At 53.3% G+C, this 16,854-nt stretch overlaps 1 protein-coding gene across 1 annotated transcript; it reads right to left on the bottom strand.

Annotated features, from left to right (window-relative positions):
• Window positions 1–15: 15 nt before the first annotated feature.
• MEPCE (methylphosphate capping enzyme) lies at window positions 16–12,802 on the bottom strand. The gene is made up of 4 exons (XM_081167864.1): window positions 10,801–12,802; window positions 5,559–5,777; window positions 2,073–2,199; window positions 16–1,161 (listed from the first exon to the last, which is right to left on the bottom strand). The coding sequence occupies exons 1-4, from the start codon at window positions 12,448–12,450 to the stop codon at window positions 1,109–1,111; spliced, it is 2,049 nt and encodes a 682-aa protein (XP_081023990.1). The 5' UTR covers window positions 12,451–12,802; the 3' UTR covers window positions 16–1,108.
• Window positions 12,803–16,854: the final 4,052 nt, after the last annotated feature.

The raw sequence follows: 16,854 nt of genomic DNA on the forward strand, positions 1-16,854 counted from the left end.
CACAAAACACATAGATTGGTAATAATCTGTAGGCTTTTATTTATATATAGAATCAACTTTTTTTTTTTAAAGAAAGAACTCCAGAGAAGGGGTCCCCTTCAGATATACCCCCCCAAAAAAAGGCAGAAAGGCTCCCCAGAAAGGTGGTGTTTTCTTTGTGGGAAACAAGATGTTTTTGTTAAGAGTCGTCTCCCCGTCACACGCAAGGGCTGAAGGCATCAGACTTGACGAAGATGGGCAGGATATGGCCGCAATCCAGGCATGCGTCTTCCTGCTGGCTGTGTGGGGGCAGAATCCTCGTTGCCCCAGGGACTAGGGAGGGGGGAGGCCTCGAACATCTGCTGCTGGCCAAGGCAGGGAAGCCCCCCTCTGCTCCCCAATACAGATGTTAAAACACCCTTTGCAGGAGGTGGGTGGAAGCAGCAGCAAAAGGCTGGGTTTCCCTGTTCTTCCAACCCAACCTGAAGCTATCAAGGGACGATCGGACGCAGCTAACCCCTTTCTCCACCAGCTTTTGAATTCTCTCTCCCTGGCTGAGGTGCTGATGGGGGTTGTAGCATAGCAACGCCCAGAAGGCGCTTGCTGGGCCGTGGACGCCTCTTGAACAGGCAATGGCAAAAGGGACAGAGAAATAACTTCTGCTGCTGTGCTAAAACTCCCAGCCATCCGATCTCCCAGCTGCCCACCCTGCCTCTTCCCCCCCAGATGTTGCTAAACTGTTGGCTTGAGCGACAGGGAGCTGAGCACATGACATATTGGGGGGGAGCTGCAGCCCACGCACACCCCCCCGCTCCGGGGACTAAGAAAACGACACCTCGGTGCAAACGCCACCCCCCTGGAGTGCACCCTATAACCTCTCAACCCCCCCCCCCCACCCCATAACAGTAGTCAAGGTCCTGCTTCAGGGCGAATCTCCGCTGCCCCACTGCAGTCTCTGACGGTCTTTGAAGTCTGGCTTGCTCCGTCCTGGCTGGGAGGGAAAGGCTCTCCCCTCCTGCCAGCAAAGTGTCCAACATTCATCCGTGGGGGGGTCGCGTTAGCCCCCCCCAGCCCCAGCAAGTGGCTGATTCGAAAAGGAGGGGGCGAGGCGTCGGCGGCAGAGACGCTCTCAGTGGGCGCCAGGGCCGGCCTTGTGGAAGAGATAGATGGGTCGCTGGAATCCTGCGGGGAAGAGGAGAAGAGTTAAGGAGGAGCCAGAGGGTGCGTCGAGAAGCCCCCCACCCCTTGAAAACCCCCAGGAAGCCTGGAAAAGGGGCCTCTAGAGCAGTGGTTCCCAAAGGGGGTGGAGTGCTGCCCCCACATGGAGGGCAGTGGAATTAACTCCATGGCCTCTGGAGATGTCAGCGGCTTATCAAGACTTTGGAAAGCTGCTTTCATTGGATGAAGCTCATCCATCCATTTTGTCGAATCGAACCCATTAAGTTTTAACTGGGCTCTGAACGGACGTGCAATTAATTGCTACCGTTTTGAACTCGGCTGCGCCATTCGCTTCCTTAGTGGGCTGTGCAAACTGCCACTGCGTAACGGGTTGGGTTTCATTGCAGGGTAATACAGTGGTACCTCGGGTTAAGTACTTAATTCGTTCCGGAGGTCTGTTCTTAACCTGAAACTGCTCTTAACCTGAAGCACCACTTTAGCTAATGGGGCCTCCTGCTGCTGCAGCGCCGCCGGAGCACGATTTCTGTTCTCATCCTGAAGCAAAGTTCTTAACCTGAAGCACTATTTCTGGGTTAGCGGAGTCTGTAACCTGAAGCGTATGTAACCTGAAGTGTATGTAACCCGAGGTACCACTGTATTCCAGTGGCTACCCTCCACGCCCCCAAAATGCAGATTGTCTGCTTCCATTCTGTCCAATCTCACAATCTAGACCCTCCCTCCATTTCTCTCTCTTTTTTGAAAACTCTCAGGGCCTGTTGCAATTCAGCTCAGAGCCAAGCCTAGCCCAGGATTTAAGAGGTTCTCAGGGCAGCACAACTGAAGGCTGAAAACTTCACCCCTCTAGACCCTCGCCGTGAGGTGGGGCTCCCCTTCTTCCCGCCCCCACCCAGAGGTTGAATTCAGAGGCTTGATACCTTTTGATGTGTTCCTGGGTGTGGCCACCAATTCGTAGCTGCAGAAGCCCACTTCCGGCGAAGTCAGGTAAGAGGGGAACTGGTCTGGTTTCAGCTTGATCCGGTAGTAATGCCTGCATATTGTTTCCTGGGAAAGGAGGGCGGAGAAGAAATCAGTGCCAGCAGCGGCCGCAGCGTACGACTGTATGATGCAGTAGGTGATGTTGCAGGGATTTATGTATAGGTGGTTGGGGGTTGCCCCTCCAGCAGATATCAGGCACATGCAGCCCACTACCAAAACCAGCACAATCACTTTGGGACTTTTGTGATTTGTCCCCACAAAATACTTCATCACAGTTTCTTCCTATCTATTCAAAGGGCCTTTGCTGCACAACACCAAATGTAAGAATTCACTGATCGATGTATCTATGTACTGGCTCACTGGGAAAACTTCAGAAATTCATCTAGACACGTGAGCTCAGCTCCTCAGCAGCCCCTCTGCCTGAGTGATAATTCCTGGCCTCCTGATACCTGAGTGCCAGACAGGTAGCCATTCCAGAAGTAACAAACCCAGGTGAAGACAAAAGGGTGTGATTAGCTTGGCTGGGAAACAGGAAAATGTAAATATCTCTTTTCTTACACTTGATGGGTGTTTGGCGGAGGGCAAGGGGAACCATGGGGCAGGGTCCAGGATGCTCAGATTACTGCCACCAGACCTCCTCTTTCATGATGTATGAGTGATATCGTGTTTTTTGGGGGGGTGTAACATGGGGATGAGCAGCTAGTAAAAGTTTGGGTTCTCTTTTGTTCGGGGCTTCCATCTTGTTCTACCTGGTGGCAGGTGGGAGTCCTGTCGCGACAGTCTTCAATCAAGACCAAGCCGACTGGCTGCTGTTTTGCTCTGGGATTCCTGGCTGGTGTCCTTGTTTTTTGTCCAAGGGAGCCCTCAGATTTCTCCGTTAACAGTGGGGAGCCCCAAGCATGCGCAGAGTGCTCTGGCCCTTTACTCAAACAGAAAACACAACTGGCTCTGAACACGTTTGGGGTGACACAGCAGAACTGGACCCTGGCAGCCCTCGTTTCGTATGGCATGAGGAAGGGCCTGCCGTGAATGCAGAAAAGTCCAAAGCTGCTTCCTTGCTCCTGTGTTGGGATCCTGACCGCAAAATGGAGCCAAAAATGGAGCAGGGAAGAGGAACTTCGCAGCGGGAAGGGATTGTGCCACGTCAATCTCGCCTGGTCACTTGGCCCTGGGGCAACTGGCACGTACCTTATTTTTTTCTCTACAAGACTCACTTTTTCCCACCTAAAAAGTAAGGGGGAATGTGTGTGCGTCTTATGGGGCGAAGGCAGGCTGCGCAGCTATCCCAGAAGCCAGAACAGCAAGAGGGATCGCTGCTTTCGCTGCACAGCGATCCCTCTTGCTGTTCTGGCTTCTGAGAGTCAGAATATTTTTTTTCTTGTTTTCCTCCTTCAAAAACTAGGTGCGTCTTGTGGTCTGGTGCGTCTTACAGAGTGAAAAATACGGTAGTTAAGCTTGGAGACCTGTGCCTGTTGGGCACTGTGATCACTAACCCCCCCCCAAGTTGGCTGCTCTCTTGAGCCCACCTCTGCCTCTCTCCTCCCTGCTATCTTTATTTCTCTCTGGCATCTTCGAACAGGCACAGCTGGCCATTTTGGCCTGGGCTGCCGAACTGCAGCAAGGCCTTCCGAGTAGGAGCGATACGGTGATGTGAGAGCCATCTTCAGATATCTGAAGGGCCGTCACGTGGACGGTGCAGCAAGCTTGCTTTCTGCTGCCCTGGAAGGGGTGGGGGACCCCAAAGCAACAGACCCGAAGGATGGGAAAGGGGGTTCCACCTAAACAGCAGGAAGAACTTTCTGGGAGCTGTTCCTGGAGGAAGAACTGCGAGGGGAGAGACTCCATCAGGCAAGGCCTCCTTCCACCTGCCTTGCTCCACCCTCTACTTCTCAATGTGTATTGTATTGTTTTATTGATTATAGTTTAGATATTATTGTAACTGTTGAGTGGGTTTCTGTTGAACATATAACTTTTATATGTTGATATTATTATTTTATACTATTCCAATGACCGTTGAATGTTACTTTTTTGATGGAGGTTGCCTATTTTAAAGTTACGTTTTATTACCACATTTTTGTATTGCATCAGATTGCTATAAGATGTACGTTTTTTCTTTCTTCGACTTGTAAACCGCCTTGAGTGTTGCAAGATAGAAAGGCGGTATACAAATTAAAAATGATGATGATGCCCTCGGAAGATGGCGCGCTCTCCTTCGTAGGTTTATAAGCAGGGGTTGGGGCAGGGGGGCTGCCTGCCAAGGATGCTTTAGCTGCGATTACTGCATTGCAGGAAGTAGGAGTGGATGGCCCTTGGAAGTCGCTTGCAATTTCAGGACTTGAGTCCTAAAATCGTAGAATTAAAAGGGATCCGGAGGCTCATTTCGGCCAGCCCCTTTGCACTGCAGAATCCTGCCCGCAGCCACCCCTGGGTGGGCTCGAACCACCAACCTTCTGGTTAACAGCCAGACGCACAGATCCACTGGACCCAATGCTGCTGTGATTTCCCTGGGCCACATGGCAGACAGGCCTGTGTCTCAAGGAGGGCCCGACTGCCCCACTAGGAACTGGCCACACTAAGCCACCTGCCTACAATAATAATTAAGTTTTGTTGTTATTTATATCCCACAGGTATGCGTGGGTTATGCCACATACAGTGGCACCTCTGGATACAAACAGGATCTGTTCCAGAGCCCCGTTTGCACCCAGAAGCGAATGCAACCAGTGACTGCGCGTCTGGTGATTCTCAGCTTTTGCGTGTGACGTCATTTTGACTGTCTGCGCATGCGCAAGCAGCAAAACCCAGAAGTAATGAGCTCCGTTACTTCCGGGTTGCCGCGGAGTGCAACCCGAAAGCGCTCAACCTGAAGCACATTTAACACGAGGTATGGCTGTATAGTTAAAGCTCTGGTCTTCCCAGTAGTGATGTACGGAAGTGAGAGCTGGACCATAAAGAAGGCTGATCACTGAAGAATGGATGGTTTTGAATTCTGGCGCTGGAGGAGACTCTTGAGAGTCCCATGGACTGCAAGAAGATCCAACCTCTCCATTCTGAAGGAAATCAGCCCTGAGTACTCACTGGGAGGACAGATCCTGAAGCTGAGGCTCCAAGACTTTGGCCACCTCAGGGGAAGAGAAGACTCCCTGGAAAAGACCCTGATGTTGGGGAAGATGGAGGGCAGAAGGAGAAGGGGGCGACGGAGGACGAGATGGTGGGACAGTGTTCTCGAAGCTACCAGCATGAGTTTGACCAAACTGCGGGAGGCGTTGGAAGACAGGAGGGCCTGGCGTGCTCTGGTCCAGGGGGTCACGAAGAGGCGGACACAACTAAACGACTAAACAACAACATGGCTGTACAAGAGATGAGGAGGCAGAGGAAGCCAAGCTCTCCACCCCCCCCCCAGCCCAGCTGCAAACCTCTGGGCTCACCGTCAGGTTCTTCCTCTTGCCATAGGAGGACCAGGCCTGGGGTTCGAGGATCAGGATTCCGCCCGGGTGCAGGTGGCGGTAGAACCGCTTGAAGAGGCGCTTGAGGCCCTCGTCGCCCCAGTTGAGGTGCACCCACTTGGTGAGGCTGAGGCACAGGATCACGTCATACTCGGGCTTCTGGGCCTCCAGCAGCTCATCCTGCTCCAGCACGTAGTTGCCCTGCAAGGGGGAGTGTGGAAGAGAAAAAGTAGGGAGGGAGATCCATTAGAGAAGGCCAGCTGAAGACTAATCCATTAGGTGCACATTCCGCTACCCAAAGGGCGGCCCACGTTGGCGCCCCCTACCCAGCGCAGTCCAAATGCAACCTGCCCCATCCCTCACCAAAATGAATAAAAATAAGAGAGCTGGTCTCCTTGCAGAAACGCCCCTGCACATGTTGAAAGTCTAAGGCAAGCTCTCCCAACAGGAGAAGTGTAGCAAGGCCACAGCCGCTCCTCAGCCGAGCAAAAAACCAGACTCCAGAACATGGGTAAAGGTAAAGGGACCCCTGACCATTAGGTCCATTCGTGACCGACTCTGGGGTTGCGGCGCTCATCTCGCTTTACTGGCCGAGGGAGCCGGCATACAGCTTCCGGGTCATGTGGCCAGCAGGACTAAGCCGCTTCTGGCGAACCAGAGCAGCGCATGGAAACGCCGTTCACCTTCCCGCCGGAGTGGTACCTATTTATCTACTTGCACTGGTGTGCTTTCAAACTGCTAGGTTGGCAGGAGCAGGGAACGAGCAACGGGAGCTCACCCCGTCATTGCAGGGATTCAAACCGCTGACCTTCCGATAGGCAAGCCCTGGTCTCAGTGGTTTAACCCACAGCGCCACCCGCATCAGAACATGGGTAGCAGGGGAGAAAGTGCTATTCTGCCCCAGTCAAGCTTGCAAAAATCTACCATTTGCCTGATAATAAGTGTTGGAAATGTAAAGAAACTGAAGGTACTTTTTTTCACCTTTGGTGGACGTGCCCGAAGATTAAGGCCTTCTGGGAAATGATATATAATGAAATGAAAAAGGTACTTAAATGTACTTTCCCTAAGAAACCAGAGGCCTTTCTCCTGGGCATTGTCGGCCAATTGGTGTCAAAGAAAGATAGAACATTTTTTATGTATGCTACAACAGCAGCAAGAATACTTATCGCAAAGTATTGGAAGACACAAGATCTACCCACTCTGGAAGAATGGCAGATGAAGGTGATAGACTACATGGGACTGGCTGAAATGACTGGCAGAATCCGTGACCAGGGGAAAGAGACGGCGGAAGAAGATTGGAAGAAATTTAAAACTTACCTTAAGAAATATTGTAAAATTAATGAGTGCTAAAATGTTGCGGTTATAGAAAGTAAGGGATTACAGTTGCAAAAGATCAAGTAAAAGAAAAGAAAAGGGAAAAATTAGATAAAATTAAGGGGGAGGATTTGCTGAAATAAATCTGGGAATTGGAATGCAGAAAGGGAAGGTATGGGGAAGTCGGTGAAGTAAGTTTTAAGAAAGAAAGGATTTGAAATTATACTTGTTTGTTTGTGTGTGTGTGTGTGTGTGTTGTGTTGTGTATTGTGTGTGTTTTTATAATTTGTGAAAATCTAATAAATATTTATAAAAAAAGAAAGAAAGTGCTATTCTGTGCCCCCCCCCTGCAAAACAAGCGAACAAACCTAAAAAAATAGTCCCGTAAGAACACAAGGAGAACGTGGTGGTTCAGGCCAAAGTGGTCCCCTGTAGTCCAGCGTCCTATTCTCACTGTGGCCTACCATTAAGCCACTTCCAACACCTTGGCTAGATAGCTCTGGAACTAGCCCTGGACCTGGCAGAGAGGGGCAACCTCACTCAGAGAGAGAGAGAGAGGGGGGTGAATATTGTCTAAGCAAGTCCACTCTTCTGCTGCTGCTGGGACAGGGAAGAGGGCCAGGAACACAGCGAGGTTTTAATCACAAACGTTTGGGGGGGGGAGTTTATTGGCTTGTTTTTATTTTATAGTGTTTTGTGCTCTCATTTTGTCTTTTTATGTTGTGAACCGCCCCTCTGATCTTTGGCAGTATACAAATTTAATAAGCAATAGTAGTAATAATAACAACAACAACTCGGTCCTTTATACCTGAAGGAGCGTCTCCACCCCCATCGTTCTACCTGGATGCTGAGGTCCAGCTCCGAGGGCCTTCTGGCCGTTCCCTCCCTGCGAGAAGTGAGGTTGCAGGGAAATAGACAGAGGGCCTTCTCGGTGGCGGCGCCCACCCTCCCATCAGATGTCAAGGAAATAAACAACTATCTGAGGCTTAGAAGACATCTGAAGGCAGCCCTGTTCAGGGAAGTTTTTAATGTTTAATGCTGTGTTGTTTTTAACACTCGATTGGGAGCTGCCCAGAGTGGCTGGGGAAACTCAGCCAGATGGGCGGGGTATAAATAATAATAATCAACAATAATAATCAATAATAATACAGTGGTACCTAGGATTATGAACTTAATACGTTCTGGAGGTCCGTTCTTAACCTGAAGACCACTTTAGCTAATGGGGCCTCCCGCTGCCACGAGATTCCTCTTCTCATCCTGAAGCAAAGTTCTTAACCCAAGGTACTATTTCTGAGTTAGCGGAGTGTGTAACCTGAAGCGTCTGTAACCTGAAGTTTTGTATTTTTTCTGTATGAAATATTTTTTCCAGAGTTGCAAGGGCCCCAAAATCAGACCACTACACACACACACACACACTGCTTTCCAGGGTTGAAAGTGTCTCTTCCACAGGTCACCCTCGCTGGACCTGTCGGGTGGGTGGGAAGCCAGCCAGCCAGCCCCAATCAACCTCTGTATAGCTTTCCAGTGGGCAGAGCTAATCAGCAGCTTGGCTGCAGAAGGAGACAGCCAAGGGATCCTGCCCGCCCACCTACGTGCCAGAGGGCTGCTCAGCTCCCAGCTGCAACAGAGCTCCTTGCTCCGGGGGAATTGGGCTTGTTGTTAGGCCAGATGAGGTGGGGACGACACTTGATCTCCCTTCTGAGCCCAGCGCATCAAAGGCTGAGGGCAGGCTGCAGTCACCACAGCACAGGGGAGGGTTTCTTTATCAAGCTGGCCCTATGAACAAGGTGCCTGGGAGAGACTTCAGCTGAGCTCTCCCTTTCCTGCGTCCTTCCCCTCCCAATTTCTGCATGAAGGCCTTCCTGGCCTCACCTTGACTGCAACCCCGCTGCCAACACAACCAAGGATCCTCGTCTCTGTACATTTTCTCCCACACGGCTGCCGTCGGGCACCAGGGGGCCCTGTCATGCCAACAGTTTACACAGGAGAAGCCATTAAGATGCGCATGATTTGTGGCCTGTTCCACCCAGCGCTGCCGGGCTCCGGGTAAAGGGTGTCTCAACTGTGGCATCCTGCTGCCCAGGATCCTTCAACTGGAGGTGCCAAGGGGTGACCGTGGACTCCCTTCCTCCCCAGGAAGTCCCATTGCGCGCTCAATGGGACAAAATTAAAAGAGTAACAAGGAGGCACCCCCCCAAAAAAAAACACACCCAAGCAATTGTCAGGATATCCTTTCCCCTACCATCTCCATCCCTGGAGAAACATTCAACGAACAGGTCCAGTCAAGGAACTGAAGTTAAACTGCGGAACTCCCTCCCACATGGCCACCAGCCTGGATGGCTTTAGAAGAGAACTAGGCAAATTCATGGAGGAGAGGGCTAGGCCCTATACGCCTAGGACCCTCGTACCTATGGGACCTCCTCTCCTGGTATGTCCCACAGAGGAACTTACGGTCTTCAAACAAAAACATCTTGGAGGCCCCGGACCACAGAGAGGTTAGGCTGGCCTAAACCAGAGCCAGGGCTTTTTCGGCTGTAGCTCCGATCTGGTGGAACACTCTGTCACAAGAGACTAGGGCCCTGCAGGACCTGACATCTTTCCGCAGGGCCTGCAAGACAGAGCTGTTCCACCAGGACTTTGGCCAAGGCACAGCCTGACCCCTTCTTTGGCAATCCTCACAGAACCTCTAGCCCAATGGCTGCCATTAATTTGATTGGAATTAATTTTTTAATGAATGTTTTATCGTTTTAGTGTTGTTTGCCGCTCTGAGCCCGGCTTCGGCTGGGGAGGGCGGGATATAAATAAAATTTATTATTATTATTGTTGTTGTTATTATTATCGATGGCTACTTGTCACAATTATCCACAGTCAGAGGCAGCAATGTGTCTGAATGTCAGCCGTTGGAAATCGCAAGCCACCATCAGCAACAGAGAGGGGAAAGGGAACTAAATCGCCAAACTGCGCTGGGCATGAACGCAAGAACAGCTTGTTGGATCAGGCCAGTGGACCACCCACCTTGTTTTCACAGGGGCCAATTAGATGATTACAGGAAGCCCAAAAGCGGAAGAGCTCTCTTTCCCCTCCTGCGGCCTTGAGCAACCAGAATTCAGAGGGTGATCTGTGCTATGGAAGCTGACCTGGCAACTGGATTTATTGCAGGCTCAAAGAGTGATTGTTCTTAACGACCCAATTAACCGGGGGGGGGGGGAGACGTTCTACACCCCCACAACCACTACTCCTTAGAAGGAAGAAGCACATGGGTATTGGGTCTTGCCTGCCTTACCCCGAAATCCTCCCAAAGGCCCAGTTGTTTATGTGGGGCCTTTTGGCTTTCCCCAAAGCAAAATCCTTTCTGCTGTTCCCAAACAGCTAAGCCAGATGCCTGGTCCAATCTTACCCACTCCCCCTCCTCCTGGACAGGAAGTTCCCTCCTAATCGTCCCACCCTTCCACCCCAATTGGGCCAATCGCGTCACTCTGCCGAGGTCGCCCAGTCAGAAGGAAAAGCCTCATTGGCTCCTCCCTTCCGAAAGGTGGCCGCTGCCTCCTCCCCATCCTTATTCCTTCACGGCATGTCTGCACATGTAGGAAAGCAACTGCCATGTGGAAACCCACCCCCGAATCTGCCCCCCCCCCCGCTGTCTTGCAGGGGGTTGGGCTAGATGACCCCTGGTGAAATCTTCAAATCCCACAATTCTAGGATTCTTGTTGCACTGGGGAATGCTGGGAAAGGGCAGTTCTAAGGAATGTTGGGGAAAGGAACTGTGACAAGGCAACTGGTGCCAAATCAACTCTAAACTGGCGTATTTTAAAGTTGCACCTTCAAAGGCAGAGCTGAAAAAGCCAGGTTTTCAGACCTCTTCCCTAGAGCTGAGAAATCATAATTTTGGAGGTCTCCTCTCTCGCCTTACCTTGACAAAAAACACGTTGTTGGGGAAGACCGTGGCGTCCACCCCGTCCTGGGGTACCCTCGGTGCAGCGATGGGCCCTCGGCTGGCCATAAGGGAGGCCGGGAAGGTTTTCTTGGCACGCCTGGCCCCTTCGCTGCTGCTGCTGGTGCCACCACCATCGTGGTCCCGCTGCTGCATCTCCTCCGAAAGGTAGTGCCGGATGTTCTGGCGGGCCGAGTGGATGAGGGCGCCGTCAATGTCCACCCCCACTATTCTGGCGGGCCCCCACTTCTTGGCCACGCTCAAGGTGAGGTGCCCCACGTTGCAGCCCACGTCCAGAACCTCCTTGCCCTGGAACCACTCGGGTTTCATCACCCGCAGGCGAGGGTCTTCGCAGTTGGGGTTGCGGTAGCCGTAGTACTTGCAGTAGTTGCCGTACTGGAACTTGTGGCGCGGCGGCTGGCGCCGGACTGACTGGCCAGAAGCAGCCACAGGGTGGCGGCCCCTCGGCATGCTGTGCCCCCGGTCCGGGCTGCTTCGGCAGGGCTGCTCGCCGGACGTGGAGGCCCCCGAATTCCGGCCTCCTCCTCCTCCCTCTGACTTGCTACTAGTCCTGCGCCGCTTGCGGTGGTGGCGGCTGCTGCTGCTGCTGCCGCCGCCCCCGGCCGTCCAGGAGGCCACAGAAGTGCCCGACGGCGTGGCGCCCCCAGAGGCCTGCTGCCCAGACTGAGCCTCCCCTGCGGCCGGCAGCAGGGGCGACACCACCTCGTCCCGGCAGTTGATGGCCGTGTTGAGTTCATAGGGCTGCGGCGTGGCCCCGTTACACGTCTTCTGGCACGCTTTGCACGAGGCGGGCAGCGGGGGTTTGCCGCCGCTTCCTTCCAGCCCGGCCGCCCCCCTCTGCGCCCCCCGGTGTCGGTGCCGCTTCCGCCCGGGCTTGACGGGCGACGCCAACACCGGGGGGTCCTCCTGGGCGTTGTTGAGGCTCAGCGGGTCGGTGATGTCCTTGGGGATGAGGATCTCCACGGGGTCCCGTCCCTTGGCGGGCAGCGGCGAGGACTTGGGGGTCTCGGCGTTGACCGCCTGGTTGACGTCTTCGTCCAGCAGGCTGTTGAGGTTGAGGGGGTCGAAGATGTTGCCCCCCAGCAGGAACTCGGAGGGCAGCACCGGGTCGCACTCGGAGTTGACGCGCCGGCGGCGCTTGAAGGCCGGGTGCTTGAAGCCTCCGCCGCCGCCGGTGTTGCAGCTGCTGCGCCTCTTGCCCCCGCCGGGGGCCCGGGGCTGGTGGTGGGGCGGGGGCTGGAAGCCGTTGCGGGGCCGCTGCAGCTCGGAGACGCTGTCTTCCCCTTCCTCGGACGCTGCTCCTGCGAAGGGACCCCCTCCTTTGGCTGGGGGTCTGCGCTGGGCGGAGGGTTGAGGGTCCTGGGGCCCCTGGTTCACCCTGGCGGAGGAGGGGCCCCTATGAGCAACTCCTCCTGCTGCTGCTGCTGGCTGGGCGTCCTCCTGGGGCAGCTCCGCCGGGGCGGCCCCCTGACGCAGCTGCACCAGGGGGACGTCCCCCCCTCCGGCCCCGCCCCCTCCTCCTCGGGGCGGGGGTTTGAGGAGGGGCGGCGGCGGGGCCGGCACTAAGAAGGTCTCCTTGTCCGCCGCCATCTCGATCATGCCTTGCATGGGTTGGCGGAGGCGGCGGCGAAGGCGGCGGGGAAAGGGTTAACGGGCCGGGAGCTCCTTCCTCGTCCGCCTCCCGCCGCACACTGAGCTCGAGGCTGCCGAGGCTCCTCCTCCCGCCCCGCGCGAGCCCCTCCTACGCCTGCGCCGTCGAGCTCGCCGCTCGTGCGCAGGCCCGGCGCGCGTGCGCAGTTCCCCCGGAATTTCAGGTCCCGGCGCGCACGAACAGACTCATCTCTCTCTCTCTCTCTCCGTGTCCGCTCCGCCCCAAAGCCCCCAGCGCATGCGCAGCTCCGCAGTTAGCCAGAGGGAGAGCGCTCCGCGCCCGCTGCTTTCCTGCGATGGCCAGCTCCCCCTGCGCTCGGGGTTTATATGCGCGGAGGGCGGGTCCGCCCGAGGGCACGCCCCCTCCCCGCAGAAAGGGCCAATCGGTGTTCGGAGCTGTCACCGCCCGCGTGGATTCTCGGCCAATCGGCGGCTTGGCCACAGGGCTCTCGAGGAGCCGCGGCTCCCCGCCTTCCTCCCGCCTTTTCGTTTCCCCGTGAGCCAATGAGGAAGCAAGGCCGGAGCGCCTGCGGCCAATCAAGGCGCAACACTCCAAGCTAATTTTTCTCCCGAACGTGGGTGAGGGTCCTCGTTTGCACGGGGCGGTCCAGGTCAGGCGCCTGCGGCAGCGTTACGTCAGGTTCCAAAGCCGGAAAAAGAAACGACCGACCTAGGCACATCTCTTTCCTGACAGATGTTATTAATAAAAAGTTCTCCGCGCAGGGCGAGCGCTGACAGCTGCGAAAAATATGCCCCCAAAATCTAGTCAGTGTTTTTCCCAGGCATTGATTTAGCCACCTAACCAAGCTCCCGGATCTTTTCCCCTCAGAAACATTGGCTCTTGCCAAGCGCTATGGACAGACTCCTCTTCAGTCTGAGGGGAAAGGCGCTGTGGAGTGTCAGCGCCTTTCGCCTTTGTGTATAATGAAACTCCACACAAACACAAGCAAAGAACGTTGTTTTGGGGTTTTTTAAGGCTCCCAATATGGACAGTTGCCAAGGGTCACGTGGCCTCGCTTCCCTAGGACCCCGCCGCACGCAAAGCCCCCTGGGACCCGTAGTTTGGGCTCGGAGGCTGAGGCTTTCGCGCATGCGCAGGGGCGTATGCCCCCCCACGAGCTCCTTTTATCTTCCGTGGAGATCCATGAACGTGGGAACGGTGCTGCGCGCGCCCCTGAGTGTTAGTGACTTCACGGGAGTGTTGTTGACAGCCTTTGGCAATCTTGGAGTAGGACGCGCTCCTCCTCCCGGGTAGGAAGCCGCCTCCTTTCGCTGCCATTCCTGCACTGAAGGGGGTTGGACTAGATGGCCTTTGGGGGTCCCTTCCGACTCTGTTGAGTGCGCTGGCTCGGTATTGCCAAGCACTGACTGGCAGCAGCAGCCGCACTCCAGGGCATCAGGCAGAGAAAGATCCCTTTCACATCACCTGTTACACAGAATTGTAGAGGTGAAAGGGAAGTCCCTCAAATATCACATACCGTATTTTTTGCACCATAACACTCACTTTTTTCCTCCTAGAAAGTAAGGGGAAATGTCTGTGCGTGTTATGGAGGGAATGCCTACGGGTGGCATGCCTACGGATTTTCCTCCTCTAAAAACTACGTGCGTGTTATGGTCGGGTGCGTGTTATAGAGCGAAAAATACGGTAGTTGTTGTTGAGTCGTTTAGTCGTGTCTGCCTCTTTGTGACCCCTTGGACCAGAGACGCCAGGCACTCCTGCAGTTTGGTCAAACTCATGCTGGTAGCTTCGAGAACACTGTCCCACCATCTCGTCCTACGTCGTCCCCTTCTCCTTGTGCCCTCCATCTTTCCCAACATCAGGGTCTTTTCCAGGGAGTCTTCTCTTCTCAGGAGGTGGCCAAAGTCTTGGAGCCTCAGCTTCAGGATCTGTCCTTACAGTGAGCACTCAGGGCTGATTTCCTTCAGAATGGAGAGGTTGGATCTTCTTGCAGTCCATGGGACTCTCAAGAGTCTCCTCCAGCACCATAATTCAAAAGCATCAATTCTTTGGCCATCAGCCTTCTTTGTGGTCCAGCTCTCACTTCCATACATCACTACTGGGAAAACCAGAGCTTTAACTATACGGACCTTTGTTGGCAAGGTGATGTCTCTGCTTTTTAAGATGCTGTCTAGGTTTGTCATTGCTTTTCTCCCAAGAAGCTCTCTATATTGGACAAACAGGCCAAACCTTACGCCAAAGAATAAACGGACATAAATCTGACATCAAGAATCACAAAACAGAGAAACCAGTAGGAGAACACTTCAATCTCCCAGGACATTCTATACAAGATCTCAAAGTAGCTGTTTTACTACAAAGGAATTTCAGAAATAGACTGGAAAGAGAAGCTGCTGAATTGCAACTCATTACCAAACTCAAAACCATGGAGAGACCTGGTCTGAACAAAGACATTGGATTCTTATCTCATTATACATGACTAAGCCATTTTTCACCTTCTCACCCCTTGCCTTTTCCTGTAAGACCTATTGCAGTCGTTAAGAGTCGTCAACAGGCTCATCTCAGCTATCTGCCAATCTCCCATTCCCACCACCCTTCTGAGTAATACCCCTCCCCACCTTCTCACTATATAGAAGGATCTGGCAACTTCTGTTTCAGTGTATCTGAAGAAGTGTGCATGCACACGAAAGCTCATGCCAAGAACTAACTTAGTTGGTCCTTAAGGTGCTACTGGAAGGATTTTTTTTATTTTTCCCAAGAAGCAGGCGTCTTTTAATTTCGTGGCTGCTGTCACCATCTGCAGTGATCATGGAGCCCAAGAAAGTAAAATCCCTCACTGCCTCCATTTCTTCCCCTTCGATTTGCCAGGAGGTGATGGGACCTAGTTGCTAGACTGCAACTCCCATCAGGGGGGGAGCCAAGGCCAGTCTACTCCACCCTCCTGCAAACACACGTGTTCGGAGGCTGCCCAGCCCTCCGCTTGAATCCCTGTATGGCAGGCATAGGCAAACTCAGCCCTCCAGATGTTTTGGGACTACAACTCCCATCATCCCTGACCACTGGTCCTGTTAGCTAGGGATGATGGGAGTTGTAGTGCCAAAACATCTGGAGGGTAGAGTTTACCTATAACTGCTGTATGGGAAGAGAGAGAGAGCCCTTCACCACCTCATGAGAAAGCCTGTTCTGCAGTTGGAGCAGCTCGCTCAGTCTGTGTTTCTTCCTAGCACGAATTCTCGTTTGAACCCCTTTCTTTGGATCTGACCCTCTGGAGCAGCGGGGAATCAAATTTAGGCTAGGAGGCCGTCTCAAGTCAGGCCACCCGTACAGCTAGCTCAGTGCTGTTGGCGTATATCTGAAGATTGCGTTCCCATCCGATCACCTCTTCGGCAGGCTAGGCAGCCTTAGGGTTTGGTCTTCAGCACCCCTCTCCAACTTTGCCACCCTTCTGTCAATGCCCAGTATATTGATATTCTCACAGAATCACTGAGTTGGAAAAAGGTAAAAGTAAAGGGACCCCTGACCATTAGGTCCAGTCGCGGACGATTCTGGAGCTGCGGCGCTCATCTCGCTTTATTGGCCGAGGGACACGGAGTACAGCTTCTGGGTCATGTGGCCAGCAGGACTAAGCCGTTTCTGGCGAACCAGAGCAGCGCATGGAAACGCCGTTTACCTTCCCGCCAGAGTGGTACCTATTTATCTACTTGCACTTTGACGTGCTTTCCAACTGCTAGGTGGGCAGGAGCAGGGACTGAGCAACGGGAGATCACCCCGCCGCGGGGATTTGAACCGCCGACCTTCTGATCAACAAGTCCTAGGCTCTGTGGCTTAACCCACAGCGCCACCCGCGTCCCTACACAGTGACTTTAGGGTGCTTTTAAAAAGGCCTGTCATAGTTCAGTTGGGAGAGCATTAGACTCTTAATAATAATAATAATAATAATAATAATAATAATAATTTATTTACACCCCGCCTATCTGGCTAGGTCTTCCCAGCCACCCTGGGAGGCATCCAACAGAATATTAAAATACAGTAGTCTATTAAACATTAAAAACTTCCCTAAACAGGGCTGCCTTCAGATGTCTCAGGGTTGTGGGTTTGATCCCCAGTTTGATCCTCACAGCCCCTTCCAACTCCACAATTCAAATAATTGAAAGCCTCTTTTTAAAATGAAAAAAGGTTAATTCGTAATTGAAAACAAAATCTTGTTGATGCTCTGTTTGCCAACCTTGGAGCAAGGACGCTGGAGGTGAGAGAGCACCCGTTTTTGAAATAAGCAAATGAGCCGTCTTGTTTCCATGACGCTGTGATACAAACCAGAGTTAAAAGACACTACAGGAAGGGCTGTGTATAGAAGGTTTCTTTGAGGGTGTATGGAAACCAAGCCGTCTTCTGCTTCTTCTTAGCCT

The sequence above is a fragment of the Podarcis bocagei genome, assembly GCF_964188305.1.
Source record: "Podarcis bocagei genome assembly, chromosome: 13".
In the NCBI taxonomy this organism is placed as follows: domain Eukaryota; kingdom Metazoa; phylum Chordata; class Lepidosauria; order Squamata; family Lacertidae; genus Podarcis; species Podarcis bocagei.